Genomic DNA, 20,585 nt, shown 5'->3' with positions numbered 1-20,585 from the left:
CTGAACCACAAAAGAAGAAAAAAATTTACAGATTAGATTCATTGCTGAGAGATGTGAAATCATCAAAGCGAAGATGGTAATTTAAATTACCACCCTGGTGGAAGTTTCAGTTTCCATGAGGAGTAATTTCTTGGGATTATACTAACTGCATGTTGAAATTTAGCAGAACTCAGATGCTATTTTTCCCCCAGAGTTCTAGATGTCCCCAAACTAGCAAAAGAAAAATGAGGTGTCAGCAGCTCTTGTGCTTGTTTATTTCCTTACTTGCTGCCCTAAAAATCTGTGAGCTTTAAATAAGCAGGGTATAATATCTGCCGACTGTGCAGGGTGGAGAAAAACTGTCTTGCTGAAGAAATTCACATGATTCTTTGAAGAAAATTCCTTGTAACTTTTCCCTTGCTTTGAACTGAACTATAGTTCTCCTCCACCTTTGATATTTTTGTGTGCCTTTGTTTTGCATTGGCATGACAGGAAGGAGCTGGGCCTCTTCTGCCCACTCTTTCTTGGCAGGCTGGGCACTTGCTTGGCATGCAGGATGAAGCCAACAGGAAACCTCTTCACTGAAACTACCACTGGTAGCTCCTCCATTGTCATGCTGCACATCTCCTCGAGGATCACAAGATCCCCATCAGGTTTTGTGTTGAGCTGAGGATTTTTTTGTGTGGTCCCCACCCCCTCACTCCCCACCCCACCATGTTCTTCTAGATACCTGTACGATAAGCCTTAACCTGCCATCAGATTTGGGCATGTATTCTCCCTGTGAGGTCAATCAGATAGCATTTAGGTTCTGTGCTGCTCCATGGAAAGCTTTCTGCACATGTCTGAGCTGGCTTTAAACGAGTGCAAGGGAAGCACAGGGCTTCACCAGGGCTTTACTGCCTCAAGGATTTACACAGCTTTATAGGTGCATGTTTCTCTAGAGACAGTTACAACTCTGTGATATGAGTAATCTCTGTATCACTTCCCACACTGTGCAGGCAGATGTCTAAACCAGAACAAAAATTATTTTGTAATGGAAAATGGAAGAATTCTGTGACTGCAATGTCACAGACAAGAATTTTGGAGTAACTTGCTTTTTTCAAAGTGCTATGTTTGCTTTGGGTTTTTTTTTTTTTTGTTGTTGTTGTTACTGGTTTGTGGTTGTTTGGGTTTTTTGACTGGAACAGTTTGACAAGTCTGTTACTAAACTGTAGGTTATTTATATCAAACATAACACACGATTCAGACAAAAGTCCTGCACCCCTTCTCTGATGAATGAAAATCTGATGGTGTTAGGATGAGTGTGAGAGAAGTTCAAACATGCAAAAACTTAGCAAACACCCTCAAAACCATCTGTGGTTCAGGGATTTCCTGAACCAGATGTAATTCCTTCTGTGTTGTAACCCTCACTGTATTCCTTCTCTCTGACTGTCCCCAGGTTCCCCTGGGAGCCCCATCACCTTATAGTGCCCAGAGCATCCTGGGACAGGGATTTCCACAGCAGTCCATTTCCTTGGGGAGCAGCTCACTGGGTGTATCCATGCCCCCATGTATGACTTTATAGATCTCCCTTTTGTCCTCCCAGCACCTCTCTCTCTTCCAGGTAGATGGGGTCTTACCAAGTATCTAATATATTTCATTTTTAGAAATGAGAAAATGGCACTGGCCACTTTTAGTGCTAAGAAGCAATTGCTTTCCTTCTGAAATCATGCTTCATGGAAAAGGAAATGAAATTATGGTTTCCACGTTGCACATCCACATGTGAATGCCGAAGTACAAATCTCATTTTTTCATTGAACAGATTTCAGTTTGTTAGCAACCTTGCCATGTAACCTATGTTCTTATCCCATTATTTGGGTCTGTGTGTAAAAAAAACAATTACTTCCTAGTTTCCTAATAGTTCTGGGGAAGAGAGTGATAAAAAGTTTCAATCTTATTTTACTCGTTAACATCCCAAATATTGAGAGCCCTCTGAGTATGCCTTCCAAGTGGTATGTCAGTACAGTTTTGGAAAGCTAACCATTCTTTGATGATTATCTGTACTCTTACAAAAGCAGCATACTTCAAATAGATACACATCTTTTGTTTTAAACCTACCACGTTTTGCAGTAAAACCGGCTTCAGTTCCTGTTTTTTCCACCTCTTCTACCTAGTTTCTATAATTGCTTTACTTCCTGGAGAAAACAAACAAACAAACAAACAAACAAACAAAAACCCCAAACAAATTAGACTTGATGTCCACAGAATAGCTTCAAGAAACTGTGTGTGTGTTTCACACCCCAGCTGACAGTTTTCACTACCCACCTCAAACGGTGCAGGAACTCCACAAAATCTGGTCATCCTGTATATTCCTGAACATCCTCCTGGCTCCTGTGTTCCCCCTATGGCTTGAGCTCCACGCATCCTGGCCCAGGGGAGGAGATCAGAGATACTCTTGGGGGTTACCTGTTGGAGGTGATTAGTGCTAACTGCTTGTTGAAGCAGTGATGGATAACTCCCAGCATTGTGGGGAAGAAAAAAAAAAAGAAAACCAAACCCAAAGGTATGTATTTAGCTGAAGCTGTCTGGAATGAACTTGCTGGTTTAAAGTGAGCACTTTTTTTTCTTGGTGGCAGGACCCTTAGTAAATTCACAGCTTAGCAGACATACTTGGAAAAAAGATATCTATATGAAGATGAAGAGGAATGAGGAATATATAGTGGCTTCAACATAGAAAAGTGCCTTAACAAATGCTCAGGTGCAAACATGTGCTGTACATTCCAGTGATTTCGGTAAAGTTCTGAATTAGGAGCCTGCATAGGTGGGGGCTGGTTTCTTCTACTGAATGTCTAAAATCCTCGACATGAGGCTTTTGTTGGGATTTTTGTCAGGCAGTCCAGTCTTCTACCACATTTTTTCAGAACATGCCAATATAAACACTGAACATTTACAGTCACAACCTTCAGTGACTGGAGGAAGCATAAACTGAATGTGATCAAGTGACCTGAAGGTGAAACATCCTGCTAGCTAGTTACCAATGCTGCAATTCATGTAATCTTCAGAGGAAAAAAAAATACTTCTGCTGTCATACTCAGCCGTAGCTATGATACCAAATCAGAGGCTGGAGGTGTGCAGTCAGACTGACTGAAAGCCAGTGAGGGGGAAACATGAGCAATATTCCAATTTAACTCCATAGAAGCCCAGTAGTTAGTAAGTAATTCAAGTGTTTTAGTGCACACGGTGTGCCTGCCTACAGGGAAAATATTCTAAGTGCTTTCCCTGTTTCACAAAGGAAAGAAGTTTCCATCTATGTTTTATAAGGCTGTCTTGTCACATCCGTTATATAGTGTGACACAACCAGCCAGGGGAGGTGCTGTGGTGATTTCCATCATGTGTTTTAGCAGATAGGTTTCTGTAGTGGATAGAATACATATAAATACATATTTATAAAAAACCACTTGTATATGTATATACACGTATGTAAATGTAGGTCAGTTAACTGTGGAGATGTAGATGCCTTATGCTGTCCTATGGAGTGTCAGATGTGGGGTGTTAATGCCTACATATGTGAAATCCAAATGTCCTATCATCTAGCCAGCTTGGCACAAACAGGACAGAATTATCCTAATTTTGAGAATGTTAGACTGTTAACTGGAATGGCTTTTAGAACTACTTTATTCCACTCCAGGGCTGAGCAGCTATTTGTGGAAACAGCAGCGAACAAGTTATGTTTTTCGGTTGGCAAAGTACACTGTTAATGAATTAATGAAGAAAATGGCAAGAGAGATCCCTTACGGTGTTGGGTTTTTTTAACTTCTGAGCCATCCAATATCCTATTCAATTCAAAAATGTAAAGGGGAGATGAGGACTGCAGGAATGATAGGAGGAATGATCCACAGACTATCAGTTTTATATACAGAAGGATTTTTAAGGGCACATGCATAAATTTTGTGTCCTCGTATAAGTACAAATACAAACTGTCTTCTGGATGCACAGAGGAGTGAGATGTCAAGTTCTCAGATGTTTGTGACATTTTAGTCATAAGAAAAGCCAATTTTTCTATTCCAAAACAACCTCAACAGAGTGTTTTTTTTTTTTCAGGAGTATTATTCTTACATACTTCAGACAGTGGGGAGTGTGTGTGTAGATGTAGGTATGCACAAAGAATCAGCACATAAGAATGCACAGTGTATTACAGAACCTCTTGACATGTGCATCATTTGACTATTTTGACTCTCTTGGGTTCATTAACTCCAGCTCTTCCATTACTGTTCTAATGTCTTACTCTTCAGCAGAATTGGCCCAGACAGTTATCTAGCTCTGTGTTTTGCTTTGTTTTGAATGAGCCTGGCATTAAAAAAAGCCAAACCTAACAAAATTTCCTGATGTTCCTTGTAAATGTAATGCTTTCACTCAAAAAACCCTGGTTTGTGGTCCAATACAAGCCAAGTTTATTTCTGCACAGGCAGCATCTTATCATAATTGAGAACAAGACATGAAGGTATCGTTTTCAGATCCCTGGAAAGCAGAGAGTTCCCTGAGTATTAGTAGGGCATCTAGAAATGAGACAGAAAAATTACTCTGAGGACTTTAAGACATGCACAAATGTCCTCAAGCCCAACCGTACAGCTACTGAAATATTCAAACAACAGAAATACACTTTCATAGGTAGGGAATGGAGGCTGATATGCTTATTTGACTGCCTCCATTTACTACTTAGTATTTCAGTCTTAGCTGCAAAATCTAAAATGAGAAGAGACCTCCAGGAGAAGGAACCTCTGGGCTTGGGAGAGGTGAGGAGGAAGGCTCCTTGCAAGGTGCAGAAGACTGACAAAAGGCAAACAGTTGATCCTTTGTAAGAGAGAGAAAAAAAGGTCAGTCTTCTCTTGGAGCACCTGAGAGAGCGTGGTGCCTGTTGAAGGGAGCAGCCTGGGCATGGATGAGTGGCTGTGTTCACAAACGTGACTGTGAAAACCTTCAGCTGTGGAAATGACCGTGCTGTCCTTGGCACCACTTGGCCAGCCCAGCTCCTGGGAGCCAGTAAGGGCCAGCTGCTACTGTGTGCTGGTGGCTTGAATTTTAAACAAAGCCAGCAGGGGGTTATCCATCCCATTTGCTTTGCAGGTAAATCCTGTGCAATCTGGCTGAAACACCTTCTTCCCTGGAGCCAGGGAAAGCCTGGCCACCAACCTTGCCAGGGGGAAACTGTCTGCAACCCGTCTCCCTTCCTCCGTGATGCCACCCACTGCTTTTGTGTTGCCTTACCATCACACAATTGCAGCATGCAAGCTGTAGTTTTGGCCCCTCATCTCAAATGCAAGAGCACATCTTTGTCCCTTTAACTTCTCTCTCAGCTGTTATGCCTGTTTTCTCCCTTCCTGTGGGACTGTGCACTCTGTTGCTGCTCCGGCTGCCGGGAGCAAGTGAGGAGAATTTCTCCTGCTGGTGAGCAACCGGGTAGTCAGGGGCTGGCATCTTCCCAGGACGCTGCTGGTTGCATACCAGCAGGCAGAGGAGCAGGTGAAATGGGACTGGTGACATCTGTACAGATGCATTTGTCTGCTTAGATGCTTTTACGAATCTGCTACTCTTAAAGGCTCCGTTTCTCTGACGTGATATCTGTCTCTCTCTCTCTCTCATTATTTTTCCAAGGAGAAAAGGAAAAGGCAGACAGAAATAGAAGGCAAGAGACAACAGCTTGAGGACCAGATACTTCAGCTGCAGCATTTCAAGGTAAGGGACTGATGCCAGAAATAATGGATTGACTAAATTGTTCATTATTAGACATGCAGATCACACATCTGAAAGCTGGGAAGAACCTGTTCCGACATGAAGCAGCTTCCACTGCTGGAGCCTATCTCTTGCAGTGATCGTGTCCTGCCTGCTTTTCATTCTGTGTGTTTCATGCACAGGACCTTATTGCAGAAATGGCTTAGAAGCATGGATCGAGAGGGTGTGAGCACAGGCAGCACGGCAGTGCTGTTTTTATTAAACACTGTTATTTATTATACATAATGATGAGACACCAATCGCTGTGGACTGGGTGTGCACTGCATTGCTTCAGTGAGCACCTTCTGCCTGCAGAGCTGCGTTGGATTTTCTGGTGCTTGTCGTTAGGTTTTGTGTGTGTGTGTGTGTTGTGTGTGTGTTGCAGAGGAGATGTTAGCTAGCATGCATTTGTCTGTGTGTAAAGCTTTCATTGTCAGATGAAGTTACTAGATGTACATGGTGTAATAAAATGGACATGTATGCACACGCAGGGAGTGTGTGATGCATATGTGCATGCTCACATAGAGAGGTGTCTTGATATTTAGCAGAGTGCTGAGCAACACCAGTCCCTGTTGGACTCCATGACAGCTGCAGATAGCATCGTTTGAAAGCCATCCTGGCTATTTCTATCATTCATCCTTCCTGGCAGTAGTGGGGTTTGCCTTTACATTTGTGCATAGCAAGGAGAACAAAAATGTGTATGTGGTCCTTTTGTAGCCAGTGCACATTTGTGGATGAAATCTCATTAGAGATCAGTAGGGGAGCCCAAGGAATTTCAGTGATTAAAATATCTTAAAAAGATGATCAGGACTGGACAGTTTATCCTTGCAGCAAGTGACCTGGGCAAGGTTTGGTTTTTTTGGGGTTTTTTTTTTTTTTTTGGTTTGGTTTGGTTTGGTTTGGTTTGGTTTGTTTGTTTGTTTGTTTGTTTGTTTTGTTTGCGGTTTTTTTTGTTTTGTTTTTTTTTTTTTTTAAATAAGCTATTTAGATTGTTTATGCAGCAGTGTCAGTGTGTGTGTGAACAGTGCACTTATGTGGGGAGATGGTGCACAGAATATCTTCTCTGCCCACGCATGCACTTAAAGACCAGACTTCAAGTTACACTTACAAACAGGATCCTTTTTCTGCTTCTCCAGGCCCCTGCCATCATGTTCTGTAAACTGTTCCTCATTTTCTGATAAATATGATGCAGTTAAACCCAAGTAATTGACACAAATGCTCCATCAGTTTCACTATAAATCAGTGGATGTCACACATTGTCTTTGGTGTTATCAGTCAGTGATGTGCCTGCATTTCTGTGGGGCAACAGGAATTGCCATTTTCTTCATGCTGCCATTGACTACAGGCAAAGGAGAATTTCTTCTGGTGGCCGTAGACTGTTGCAGCAGGGTAGTAAAATGCCTTTCCAGTGCCTTCATGATGCTGCTTTTTTTTTCTGTTTGCGGCAAAGCTGAGGACTTCCTTTATCATGTTAACTGTTTCCAAGCTAACAGGATTATGCTTTTTTGTGGGATTGTTTTAAGAAGACTTTCTTCTGGAAAGCCAATTCTGACAATTCTGTACTTCATCTAATTTATTTCGATATGTCTGTTGCTCAACTGAATTTTGTCATTATTCATAGGGAAAAGTAAAACCTCTCAAGGTGGTGTAGTGTGGTCAGCCCCTCAGCTAGTGTAAGCTGGCACTGACTTCAGCCCTGTTATGCTGATTGCCACAGGCGGAGGTTCAGTCCTCCTGCATGGATTTCTTGAGCAACATACAGGAAAATTAACTATTTCCCTCTATTATTTAGCTTACAGCCTGCAGCAAAAGCAGTAATTATACAGGAAACTAAGGGAACATCAGGGCTTAGAAATTTAAAATGGCAACTTTCTCAGCTAAAAGCACAGACAGACTTCAGGTCTATAATGCTGGGTGCAGGGATGAGCGTCAAAATATCACAGGAGCTTCTCTGTCTCTCCATTCAGTGGCATCACTTGTCATCATCAGAGGAGAAGTGTGTTGCTTTTACTTGGCTGGTCACAGTGACTGCTGCTCTAGGAGCTGCCTGTACCACCAAGACTCCCACTGACTTTTGGGAGACTTGCACGAGATCTATGTGCCATTGTGGAGTTCTTCCTCATTGCTGTTAGGCTCTCCCTAAACAAAGAGAGACACCATGCTCAAACAAACAAACAAACTGCAAGAAAAAATAAAATAGCGACAGTGGCTAACAATATTTCCTTTACTCTGTGGAGACTTGCCAAGCAAACTGCAGTTTCTTTTCGTGCTTTGTTCAGTGTTCTCATTGCTTAGTGAGATGCTGACCAGAAAGTTATTTGGCCTGCCAGGCTGCTTTGTTCATTTGAAAATCTGTGTACAGTCTTCCCCCCACCTGCCCAAGGCTCCATCTCCCTCACCTCACCCTGGTTGCTCTGAGGCTCTGCAAGACAGGGGCTCCAAGTCTGCTATGAATATAGTCCCCCGGTTTGATACAGCTCCACAGTCTGTTTCAGCCCAAAATAAGTGCATTAATTTTCCTTAGGAAGTGCCAGGTAAAACAGTTCATTTCCTGAATAATGTGTATTTCAATTAATTCTATGCAAGACATAAATCCAGGTCAAAAAGACCATGCTTCCCTAGAACGCCCATGTATTTGTTCAAAATTCTGTGAGGTTATTGGTACCAGTGTAGAGTGCAAGGACTTCATATCAGTGTTCATTAAAATCTGCTGTGGAGGAACGTTTGAAAGTAGTATCTGGGTTAATCCTGTGTCTGCAGTATCTGGATTGATCCCACAAGTGTAACAGCTTGAGTTTGCTGAAAGACGTTCATGCCAGGATTCAATGGGTTTGCTCCATTTTTGTGTGATGCCAGAGTAGTTTTCTTTTTAGAATACACTGTGTAAAATAGCATGTTTGGTTACCTAATAACGGTTCTGGAAGCTACAGGGTTTCTGTTAATTTCAGACAATTTCATTCACATAGGAAAAATATCTAATAGAAGTAGTTTATTGCAAATGTTTATGTCACATTACCTACAGTTTTCAAGTTGCTGATAACAGTTAGACCCCTGGCAAAATGACTTAACTCCACTACCAGTTTGTTCATTTTTCCCATGTTGCCTACTTGGCTGAAAATAAGGAAGCAGTGGCCACTGCCCCATTGTTTTAGGCAGAACAACCCAGCAAACACTAGAGTTAGTAAATGTCAGCACTGAATGTGGATGAGGGTCTCTGGAACATGTTTTGTAAAGGCTCTGGTGAATGAGGCGAATGGCTTCATGGCTGAGGACAGCAGGACAGACATGTGGCTCAGCCATTAATGACCTGTGTGAGTTTCTGAGGTACTCAAATGAAACCTTCCAAGTGTGAAAGACTGGAGTAAGAGAGAGTCTGGAGTAGTGGAGGCTTTGCAAACAGAACTCCCTCACTGCTGACAGTGGAAGCCCTATCACCTCTTCCGGGAATCACTGGAAAGCAGGTATGTTGGCGTGCACAGAGCATCCAAGTGGTACTTCAGGGCCATTGGCACACTCCACCGAAGACAGGAGGTCCATTTGTCTATGTTACAATCAGATGCTTAATTGAAAAGGCCCTGGGTGTTGGAAAAGTTATAAAGGTGCTTTGAAGACTCATTTCATGAGACTAAGCAAGCTGTTTTCCTCTGATAAGAGGCAATTTACAATACCTTCCTTTACCTCCCACCTACATTAATCCTTAATAGCAAAATAATCCTTCTTTCATATAAAACAAAATGTGTTTTGTTGTGGTTTTTGACAGTAGATGGAGTTTAAACTTAAAGCTCAGCAGTTCTTTAGCCGTATGCCTACAAATAGGGTTTGCCTTGTCCATGGGAACTCAAAGTGTTGTCAGCTTCTGTAGTCTGAAGTCAGAGATTTGGGCAGAATTCACCTTCTGTAAACACCCTGTCTGCAGTATCCATCAACTTGATGTGATTTCTTGAGGAAGACTTGGTTGTTCAGTTGCACTGGAGATATACCCTACAAGGAACAGCTGATTTTAAGAACTTGTTCAGCTAGGCAGCATTTGGGCAGGCATGTTAAAATGGGGAGATGTTTACTATTTCAGATAAACTCCAGGTTAGAATGCTTCTTCAAAGATCTGGCTGCCTCTATAGTTTGTTGAACAGAATTTGTATAATTGTTCACTGGTAGTGGCTGGTAATAAAATAAACAGCACAAACCCTCCTAATTGAATGAAAAATTACTTCTCTGCTGTTACTTACCATTATAATAACCCCTTTTACCACAGTTATTTGATTTCTGGAGTGGTATAAATATTAGGGACCTACTCCTGTTAACATCTGATTCTTAAAGATTTCTGTTCAGGAACACTTACTCTGTAGCATAATTACATCTTTACTCTGAAGGGAGGGAAAGCCTTTTTGTGTTAGAGGAATTTCGTTGGGATTTGGTTTTAGCTGAAACTCCCTGATCTATAGAGAAATGTTAATTTTATTATGCCACAGCTATATTGCTATCAGCAATTTATTCTAGTATATAGATATGTATATGGATAGATGTATCTATCCATATACATATCTATATGCAACAGTGTGGAAAAAGATTACTTCTGGGGATGAAGGAATCTCGTTATTCCTTTACATGGAATCTCGTTATGATTTTCAAGTAAATTAAGTTGTAAACTGAATGGTGACTTGGTCAAGCACACAAAAAAATGTTTGATGATGTAAGGCACAGTCTACATTCTCTGTGGGGTCAGTGCAATAGGCCCCAAAACCTATTCTTATTAATAGTCAAGCACTCCTCCTAGTACATGATATCTGTTGTTATAGTCCCAGGCCAACTCTGGTTTTAATGTACTACAGCCCATGCTGTACCTCTGCAAGACTGGGAAGTCCTGTCATCTCCATTTTCCAACCACAGTTTTGGGACTTGGAGAGGTTGAGAGCTAATTTGGAGAGAAATTTCCATTTCCAGAGCATAAGGGACCTTGTTTGTCCCTTCTGTGCCTTAGGACCTTTGGGCTGATGCCCACATTTCCCTGGAAAAATCACCTCCCACCAGGATTTAAGGTGAGAGGTGGGATGTTCTCTGCCTCTCTGCTAACCTGTTTTCAATCCAGAAGAGAAATCCAGATTCATTAGGCCAGAAAGGGAGCTGGAGAGACAAGAGGACTGCACAGTCTAAGGATTTAGGATTCCTGCTCTTTCTGAACTACTTAGGAGTACGAAACCTTCAGAGATCCTTGCAAGGAAGTGGTGGCTGGAAAAAAGGGATTTCAAAAAACCTTACATGTTTTTCTTTTCAGATAATCAGAAAGCAAAACATCTATCGCTAAATAAAACCTTTTATCCACAATAGAAAAGTTTCTCCAGGCCAGCTACAAAACCTGACTGCCCCAAAGAGATTAAGGATTTAGTCCTTTTACTAGTGTTTCTTGTTTGCTTGCATGTCTATTGCCACGTAACTGCATATAATGTAATTATTCTGATACAATACCTCTGCAAGAACACTTTTATTCAGCAAAAAGGCATCGTTGTGTGAATTGTGCTTCAAAGTGGGCCAGAGTTATCCTTGGATGACCATGTAAATAAGTCTCCCCATACAGGAAAGACTTCCTTGAAAACCATTGAAATTGGCACTTAGGTTTCCACAAGGTCGGTCGAGTAGGTCATTGCCACTCGAGCAGTTTTCATTTTAACCAGGCTGTGTCAAAGTAGCTTACGGATGTTCAGAGCTCATTTCAACCCCAGCCACTCCTAATGGCCCTATAGGTGTTCAGAAATGAACTCACATGACCTGAATCCAGCTTTTTAAAACAATGAATGTATGAACTTTTAAGACAAGAAAAGAAAGGAATCTTTGAAAAATAACTTTTATTTTTGCCTCTTTTGAGTGACGTGTGTGTGTGTGGGAAGGAGCAATAAACAGCAGCCGAGGATGGACAATGTAGAGAGGAAATTATTCTTTCAGAAGATAATAGTAAAAGCAAATGTGTTCGTGTAGTAATGATGACAACTTGCAGAGCCTATTTGTTTTGGTAGGAGAGGGTGGCCAGTTTTCAAAATCTCAGGTTGTTCACTATTTCAAAACAGTGAGTTTGTTCACTATTCCAAACATACGGGTGTTAAATTTTTCTTTTTTTCCTCAAAACTATGCATTACTTCCTTTGAAAACATGGAGTAAGTACTCATAGAGAAAACCAAACCATACCTAAATTTCTGTCTCCGTAACATAGATGTGTGATTGAACTCTTTTTATGTGTGTATCTGTAAAAGAAGTCCCGGTCTTATTCAGTTTTTCAGTCCAACTACATGAAGTCCAGAAACTTCAGCTAGCTTGAAGCTATTTCTACTCCAGCTCCAAATTTCCCTGGGAAACAGAAAAATTCTCATGAAGTTATGAAGTAATTTATGTGTGAGGGAACCATGGAGGTCTCCTCATGACCCCACCAACAGGAGCAGCCTGCTCCCATGCCCATCCTCATGCCATTGCACTTGGACTCTTGCCCAGGATGGAGATCCCACAACCACCCTGGGAAACCTGCTCCTAGCTTGGGCTACCGTCCTGAGGACCATATGGGCCCTCGTTGTGGCATGCCCTTTTGCAAGCTGTGACCTCACACTGCGGGTGTGTGCCTGCTGGGATAGCCCAGTCCCCTCATCCCTCCTCTTGCCCCTGCAGCATTCACTAGAAGTTTATTTGTTGTTTATTCTCATCATAGTTCTTAATCTCACCATAATATGCCAGATAATTGGGCAGGACTATTATTATCATCCTGACATGAGGTCAGAAATCGTAAATAGACTTCCTAAAGAGAGATACTGAAAAATAAACCCTGACTCTCCATCTTAGGTATCAGCAGGATTGTTTTCCCCTGTTACTTTGAGCTGAACTTTTTGGTAGCCTGGATATATAGAAAATATATTTGGAAAAGAGCCTATGTTGGAGTTCTCTTTCACATTATTGTTGTTTTTTCGTCTCAATGCCATCTCAGGTTTTAATGAATATTAGAAACTCTTGCCTTGTATCAGGCCATACTTATGATCCCCTTAGGTGAAGCTAGCTTATACAGATCTGCGCTCTGTGGCTGATGAATGATCTGAGCAAGAGAGACACAAACTTTGTGTCTTCTCTCTCACAGAGTCTTGTCAACATCTCTTGCTGTGCTGGGATTTCTTGCAGCTGAAATAGCTTGCCTTTTACTTCTTCTTCTTCATATTTGTATGGAAACAACTGTCTACTTGGTTTACAAAGTTAAGCAAAATATGGGACCTGAACAATTTAAAAGCAATGCACATGAAATATTTACACTGGTGATCTTGCTAATGGATGGGAAGCTTACTCTGAGTGTGTAAAACAATTGATGCTTTTTCCCCCCAAAGCATTCCTAATCGGGCCCCTCTGTACAGCTGCAATTTCTGTTCCTGAGACTATTTAAACAAATAAAGCATGAGGCCATGAAGGAGCTATATCTACCATCATAGTCATCCCTCAGGTAGCTTGTCACAGGCATGCCCACCCAGTGCATCAGCAGCTCTGTTTGCACATGGCTTATGCTGCGGCCGTGTTTGCACATCCCCTTGCCTTGCCACAGGGACACCCAGCTGAGATCTAGCCCTTCCTAAGTGAAAAAAGTCATGCCAGCTCTCTCAGTCTTCCCTCACTCGTTTCTGCAGTCACACTGCACTGTTCTAACACGTTCTTGTCTGTTCTGTTGCTGTGCCAAATACGTGCTTTAAGGAAGGGCAGTGACTGAGTGTCTCGGTGCCTGAAGAACTGTCAAAAGTACAGGAGGGGCAGACTTGCTGGGTACAGGAAGGACACTGGTCCCTTGGGTTAGCAGACTGCCCTAGTGGCACCAGAAAACATTTGAGCAACTCTGAAAAAAGACATGAGCACCAGTGATACTGAGCTTGGGGATCCGCTGCAGTAAGGGTTTTATAAAAAGGGAAAACTCAGGCAAGTGACACAGTGACCTGTACCTTTGTAGCTGAGAAGAAACTGGAGGTTAAGCCATCAGTCTTAGATGCATTGTCACAGAAGGTTGTCCATTACAGTGGGCAGGTTTTAACATGCTTGAAAAAGTTACTTAATGTCCTTCAGTGTTCTATGTGATGAATACACATTAACTGACTGCTGGAAAACATTTTCAACTCTTGGTCTAAGTGTATGCTTCTTAAAAAAGAATTTAAGACATCACTTCCTTAAGATATTTCTAAGAAATGTTTTGTTCATTTCCTGAAAAAAGAATAACAACAAGCTTGCAGCTCTACAGCATAATATTTAATCTGCGTTATAAACATGCTATTTGATCTGGGGCTGGCTAAGCTCCATCAGCTAACATACTTTTTTTTGTTGAATTATACTTATGTTACCTTACATTACTGAAGTCAAGACTAAAATCAACCTGCAGTTTTTTCAGCATGACTTAATTCCATTGGAAATGCTCAAGCCACAGCCATGTATCCTGCAGTCAAGCTCCTTAGGCTAGAACAAGTATCTTGACATATAGAACAAGTATATAGATGACCAGAAAGGCATCAGGAAGTTTTTCTGCTATGCAAAACCAGATTATACCAGCAAGCTGGAAACAGCCTGCTTGTTCTGTCCCAGAGCCAGTCTATGCCATACAAGGCCACATCCATCTTGCAGCCAAGTGGAAAAAAATCTTTGCTGAGGACCACAGCTTTCCTCCGTTTTGCAAGCAGACTCTTGCACACTGAAACCCCACAAAGGAAAATTTTACATCAGTCTGGGCAAAAAGTTGGACGGTTCTCTTCAGCTACCATAAACTTAAATACTACAGCATCATTCAGGAATACATTTTGAGGAGCTGCTTATTTTGACATGGACCTGACTGTCACAGTTCTTATGTCTACAACCCTACTCTGCATTTGCATGTGTATTAATGTATAGTTAAGGGCATCTTAACAGTAAAGGCCTGCTCACACTACAGCCATGCAAACCATTTTTTTTTGCCAGAAGGCAAAGGAAGGCCTTCTGGAAAAGACCCAAGTCTTCCTTTAAGCTCGGTGCATGTCCCAGTAACCTGTTTTGCTAGTGCTGGCAATTTTGCTGCACACCAGCAGGTCAGACCCAGACCTGCTGAGTAACTTGCAGTAGTTGAGTTAGGGCAAGATGGATGGCAGGGGAAGCTGCCTAAAAATACAGCAAGTGATGCAGTATTCAGAGCAGCCACAGGATAGAAAGAAAACAGGGTAGAAAGGAAAAGGGAGGAGTCCCGGAGGAGTTTTAGCGACTAAAATTCTTGCACTTGTGTTCCTTGCAAACTCAGTTTTACCTATCCAGGAAGATGCTCTGCTGCTGCTCCGGGAAGCCTTCCTTGTGGCTGATCTGCTGCCTGACAAAGCTGCAGTCCCTGTACGGGGGCTCCAGGTAGCTCCTGAACAGCAGAGCTGGGGTCACTGCTGACTCCAGAGCTCCAGATCTGCCTGGAAAATTCAGCCCCCTTGTACCGAGGGAGATTTCTGAAATGCAAAGGGCAAGTATGAAATGCAGCCAGTAGTGCTAGCATCCTAATGGAAGTGTTTGGTGTTAATATCTGACTCTTAAACTGCCAGGTGAAGGAAGAGGTTTATTGCAGTCTTTCAGTAGGGCATGGGCTGATTACATGCAGATACGAGAATATGAGGAGCCAGCCTTCTGCATTCACCTTTTTTTCCAGGACAGAAATAATGAATGCATGTAGGGAGAAGAAAAATTTCATAATGATAAATCATTCCAGCTCTAAATTGTTAATGACTTTTGGTCTTCAAGCCTTGAAACTCAAAGACTTTTGGCAAAACTTCAATTTGGCATATTTCAGTAAAAGTGCCTTTGATGTAGCACTACTGGTTTCAGTGGAATTACACCAGGGATCATTATTGCTCATTTTGTACAGCACAAAAGAGCATCAACACTCTGATTAGTCCATATCCAATAGTGTTTCTCGAGAGCAGGAGCATTTTACTGAAGGAAGCTGTCTTGGGTCAACTTTTGACCTGTGTTTCTCCTCAGGTTTATAACCTTCCTTGAGAATAACTCAGCAGCCAGAGAAGTGCTCCACTTTAGCAAGCACTGATCTCAGGGAGAGATACTACTGATTTACCACCTGTAAATAATAATTAAAAAGAAACAACCCTAAACTACTTGAAGAAATTACCTCAAAAGGTAGCAGTATAGCAAGAACTGGCTTTTAGGTTGTCATAAAGTCAAATGGCAATTCTGACAAATGCATCTGGGCCTTAAGTTAAGATACTGCCAGACTTCATGTAGGGCTGGAAATGTGTTGCTCCTTATGAGGCAAGTTTCTGGAAGGAGGTCCAAAATCAGTAAGATTGATGGGTAGAGTTGACCACCTTCCATAAGCATCCAGAAGTTGCATGTAATGGGCATAATAGTATATGGAAGTAGTGGTTAAATTATTTTCTTGCTTTAATAAAATGGCCCCCAATACTTAAATATTTGATGTGACGTTAAAGCAAATGCAGTATTGAAAGCAAAGATTTTCTTTTCAATACAGAATTCATTCTATGTGCATGTTAGGGGCTATGCATTTTTTCCTTGCTAGCACTAAATGTAAACATCTCAAAGCCCTCTGGCTTTACTGTCCTGAAGCATGAAACTGGAATAAATAGCACGTAAGGGAGCTGTGCACCACATTTATGGTCATCACCGTGTCTACCGCATTCAAACATTTGGCATGATTTCTTTTTGTCCTGTCCAACATCTGTTCACTTATTTCTGTCCTCACCATGATCTGTTCACAGAATCGTGACCTGTTTTTTTCATTTTTTCCATGGTGCAGAAGTCACTCTTCTTTCCTGCTCTTGAGCAGAATAAACATGGAGCTGCAATCTCACTTGTGTGCAGAGAAACAAACCACCTGAGAGCAGTGGTGATCTAGAGCATCACAAGCCCAGTGCCCTTTCCATTGCAGTAGCAGAGAGCATTTTTAATGACATGATCTAATTTCTGCTGAAGGATTTATCCCTGAAGAAATTGTAGTCTTGCAGTAAATGAAGGAATACTTAAGCCAAACTGCACATAGCATAGCTGATTTTGTACCAGTGAAATGGTGCCTTCTGAAAATACAGTGCGTTCTCATGGCAGTATTGTAATAAGCTGTACAAATACCTGTATTTTTGCAATAGTATGTCTGGCCACAGTTGGAGCCCTCTATCATTTTGACAGTGTCTATTCATACAGCACAACTTTGTTGCATGAGGAAGCTCCAAGATACAGTAGAGAGTTAAAATTCATGACAGACAGTGAAGGAGGAGCAATGCTGGAATAGTAGCTCGTGGCCATTTTAATCACAGACTGTTAAGTAAAGCAAATGCACAACATTGTAAGCAGGAATAACGTGCAGATATTCTGGGGCTCCATCCTCATGCAAGTGTTCTCCTTTCAGCAAATTTGAGAAACATTTCCTGTTCTTCCTGGGATGAGATTTTGCAAGATTTTTTCAAGAAGCATATCCCAAATTTCATAGCTGTGGAGGACAGATGGCAGCAAACTGTCTTTTGTTTCCAAGCCACATCTGGCTCTGTTTTGCGTCTGGCTGGACTGCTGTAATGTTGGCTGCCTCAGTGGACTATCTCATACTCAGGAGCTGTGCCCAAGTGCCCAGCACAGCTCTGCCACCATCTCCCTGTTGTGCCATACCCACCCTTGGTCTCATCATGTGTAACAAAACCTTCTGCCTGGCTTTCTGATGAAAATGCCCTGGGAAAAGTTTGCTCAAAACAGGAGAGAGATTCCTCTGCCCCTACCCGTGGCCTCAGCACTATGCCAGTCATCTGGCAAGGGAGAAAACGTTTCTCAGGCAGCAGAACAGTTGTGCATGGTCCCCTGACACGTGCCTGACTGCTTGCCTATTGTACTTGCAGTGGGTGTATAAATATACGTAACCTCAACAGCTTGGCAAACAGATCCTCTGAATTTTAAGAAATGCTTCTTGTAAGTGTTTCCATTTCTCAGAGTCTTCTTGTCTGGATTCCTCAGTGTAGTATTTAACAAATGCCTTAATTTTCATCTTAAAAAGGAGAGCCAGAAACATCAAAGCTACCAGCTTTCCTGTTTTAGATAAAATATGCTGACATTTCACCCAAGAGGGAGGATTTTTAGTAGATCATAGCATTCTTGTCTCTAAATATGTTTTTTAAAAAATCCCATTGATGCTTTCCAGTTTCAAATCCATGCTATTAATAGGTCAATAAAAGGCTTCTGGGAGAAAGAAATCATGTGATTTTGTAGCTTAAATGTTTCACATGAGCAAAGAGTGAAACAAAAGCCACACAAAATTTCTTATTTTTGGTGTACAGCAGTTGTATTTAAGAGACTGAGAGCATGGAGATTCTGTAAAAGCACATTGCAGAAACCTGGATTTTATGTGTCTGCCTGTAGCAAATGAGGAGTGACTGTTAATTAAATGTCTTTAGTGCTGTCCAAGCAGCACTTCGCCAAAGGCTTTATTAGGACTGCTGGAGCCGTACCTAACACAGGTTTAAAACAGAGAAGGCTGCCCTCATCTTTAGAGTTTGGTCTTTAAAAAGTTGGGGAGGCGATTCCAACTGGGTATCACTCAGGATTTCGGATTTAAGACCACAGATGAGTATGACACATGTAACAACAGTTCCACGTACAACTGGCCACATTTCTTTTTAAAGACAAGACACCAATATTCTAAAGAACAATCAGCTTTCACAGACCTTTGCACTGGATCTATCCCAGGAGGTACCCACTGAGTTGTGCTGCTGAGACCTCTTAAATGACAAAGCACAGGCCATAAAATGCTTGCTAAGCATTTATCTGTAAGCCCATCTTTGACTGTCTCATTTTGTTTCTCGATACATGTGATGACTTGGGAGTCCTCTGCTGAGGAGATGTTTCAGTAGCACATTAGGCCTGAATGAGCTAATTAAATTTCCTGGCAATAATCATATATGTTGAACAAGAAAGCAAAGGTCCCACAGGGAAGTCTCACTACCAAACCATGAAATCCAGCAGGAAGCACTAGTAGATGGAAGTGGCAGCAAAAAGGAACAGTGAACTGTAGGAAATGGTTGGAAATAGTCATCACTGATGTTTTGAGAACTCTTAACACCTTGGAAGCCGTGAGCAAACAGTTCGGCCAGCTAAAGAACATCTCCAGCATCAGTGGGTCTGACTGTTGAACATGACAGCACAACAGAAGAGCATGAGACCTTTTCTGTCATGCGGAAGTCCTAATTCATACAGAAATCATTTAAAACCCACCTAGAAGTCCTCTGGTGCACAGCACAATTAAAGTCAGTGAAAGCTGGAGTCTATTTTATAAAATCTGTTTTGCTTGTGTGTTTCATACTGCTTTCTGTCTGCTGCCCTATTAAAATCTAATTGCTTGATGTCAAAGAGGCCATGGAGTGACAAGAATAGTTTGTGTATAGATACTGTGTCTATATATACACTCAAAATGAGTAAGCCTTGTCTCTCATGTCAGAAATCTTTCTATTTTGGGCTAGGTTTGAAGCCTTCTTTTGTGATTTTTTTCCTTTATACATAGTTGGACAAGTCAGGTTCCATTCCAGTGACGAACAGGGCATTGAAATGACTGATACTGCATGTTTGGGCAGTTTCTGAAATACAGTTTCTTTGAACTGATGATTTCCTTATTAGCTCCTCTTTGCTGGAGAGGATACATGCTTTCAGAGCTGCTTCCTTGAACTGGCATTGCCAATCGCTTTGCAAACTCAGAACCAAGGCTCCCCTTTTTTGGTCAATGCAAGGGGCTGGTTTGGTTGGTCCCTTGGGTGACTGCTTTTTCCACCAGCTCCATTTCCTTCTTGCCAGGGAGCAAAGTCCTGCATGGCATTGAGCTTCTGGGCTTCCTTCTGACACATGGTTGACCTATTGGCGAGCTGATCTGCCACATCCCTTTGCAGGATTTGGGCCCAACAAGACACACAGGCTGATGTGCTGTTTAAAGGATTGTTTGCAACCACTGCATCTCCACTGGTGAGCTCCCCTAGGTGACCTGCAGCTGGATTAGGCAGTGGCCATGTGAAGTTGTAGCTTGTGTTTTTGGTAAAACTCCCAAGAAAGTTGTATTTGGTGTAGTCTATTACTACTTTGTGCAGCAATGCTGCTGTGCCCTGGGAATACCCATGGTTTCTGGAAGACTTTGTTTTAATTTGTGTGTGGCTAAGAGATGATATATGTGCTTGTGTGAATGTATGTGTCTACCTGCCTGTAAAGGTATGGAGACCCACCTGTGGTATAAATAAAAAATAACATATTTGATTAATAGCAGACTGATTTTATCCTTCATGATACATTGCATTTAGAGCATACTGCTCTTTTGGTTTTGAAGCTGTAAGAAGTTTACCATCTTATTCCTTCCAATCCATGCCTTATCCTTCACAAGAGACTCACACTTTTATTAAAGAAGATTTCATTTCTTGCAGGACTGGCTAATTAGTGTGGTTTAACTTTTTTTTTTTTTAAATTAGGAACTAAAAGTGAGTTCATATTAATGCATTGATGATAAATGATGATAAAGTGTATAATGTAAAACTGACACTCCTACATCTTGAAAACCTAGATAAACAGCTGATGGAGTGCCTGAAATGAACTGTCTAATGGAATAATTAGAAATTCAGTGGGGACAATCTAATATTCAGAAGCAGAGACAGCTCCTTCTCAATCTTTACAAGTGTTTTCTTCAGCGTATTCCTAAGGTTTGTTTTTTTTACCTTACAGTCAAAAGCTCTTAGGGAAAAATGGCTGGTACAGGGACTTCCTGCTGGCTCCGCAGAAGAGGAAGAAGCCAGAAGGAGGCAGTCAGAAGAGGATGAGCTGAAGGTGAAAAAGCTGGAAGAAAACATACACAGGTAGGGACAGTTTCCCTT

The 20,585-nt window shown here is 41.7% G+C and overlaps 1 protein-coding gene across 1 annotated transcript in view; it reads left to right on the top strand.

Annotated features, from left to right (window-relative positions):
- Positions 1-5,610: 5,610 nt before the first annotated feature.
- Positions 5,611-20,585, top strand: part of PALM2 (paralemmin 2) — a gene marked incomplete at its 5' end in the record, with an annotated part of 75,066 nt that continues 60,091 nt past the window's right edge. Inside the window, 2 exons of the mRNA XM_008941228.1 lie at positions 5,611-5,691; positions 20,437-20,567. Coding sequence (XP_008939476.1) covers positions 5,611-5,691; positions 20,437-20,567 — 212 coding nt within the window. The remainder of the gene's footprint in view (positions 5,692-20,436; positions 20,568-20,585) is intronic.

The sequence above is a fragment of the Merops nubicus genome, unplaced genomic scaffold (assembly GCF_000691845.1).
Source record: "Merops nubicus isolate BGI_N331 unplaced genomic scaffold, ASM69184v1 scaffold6385, whole genome shotgun sequence".
NCBI classification, from domain to species: Eukaryota; Metazoa; Chordata; class Aves; order Coraciiformes; family Meropidae; genus Merops; species Merops nubicus.
This window is presented reverse-complemented; position numbering and strand designations above follow the sequence as displayed.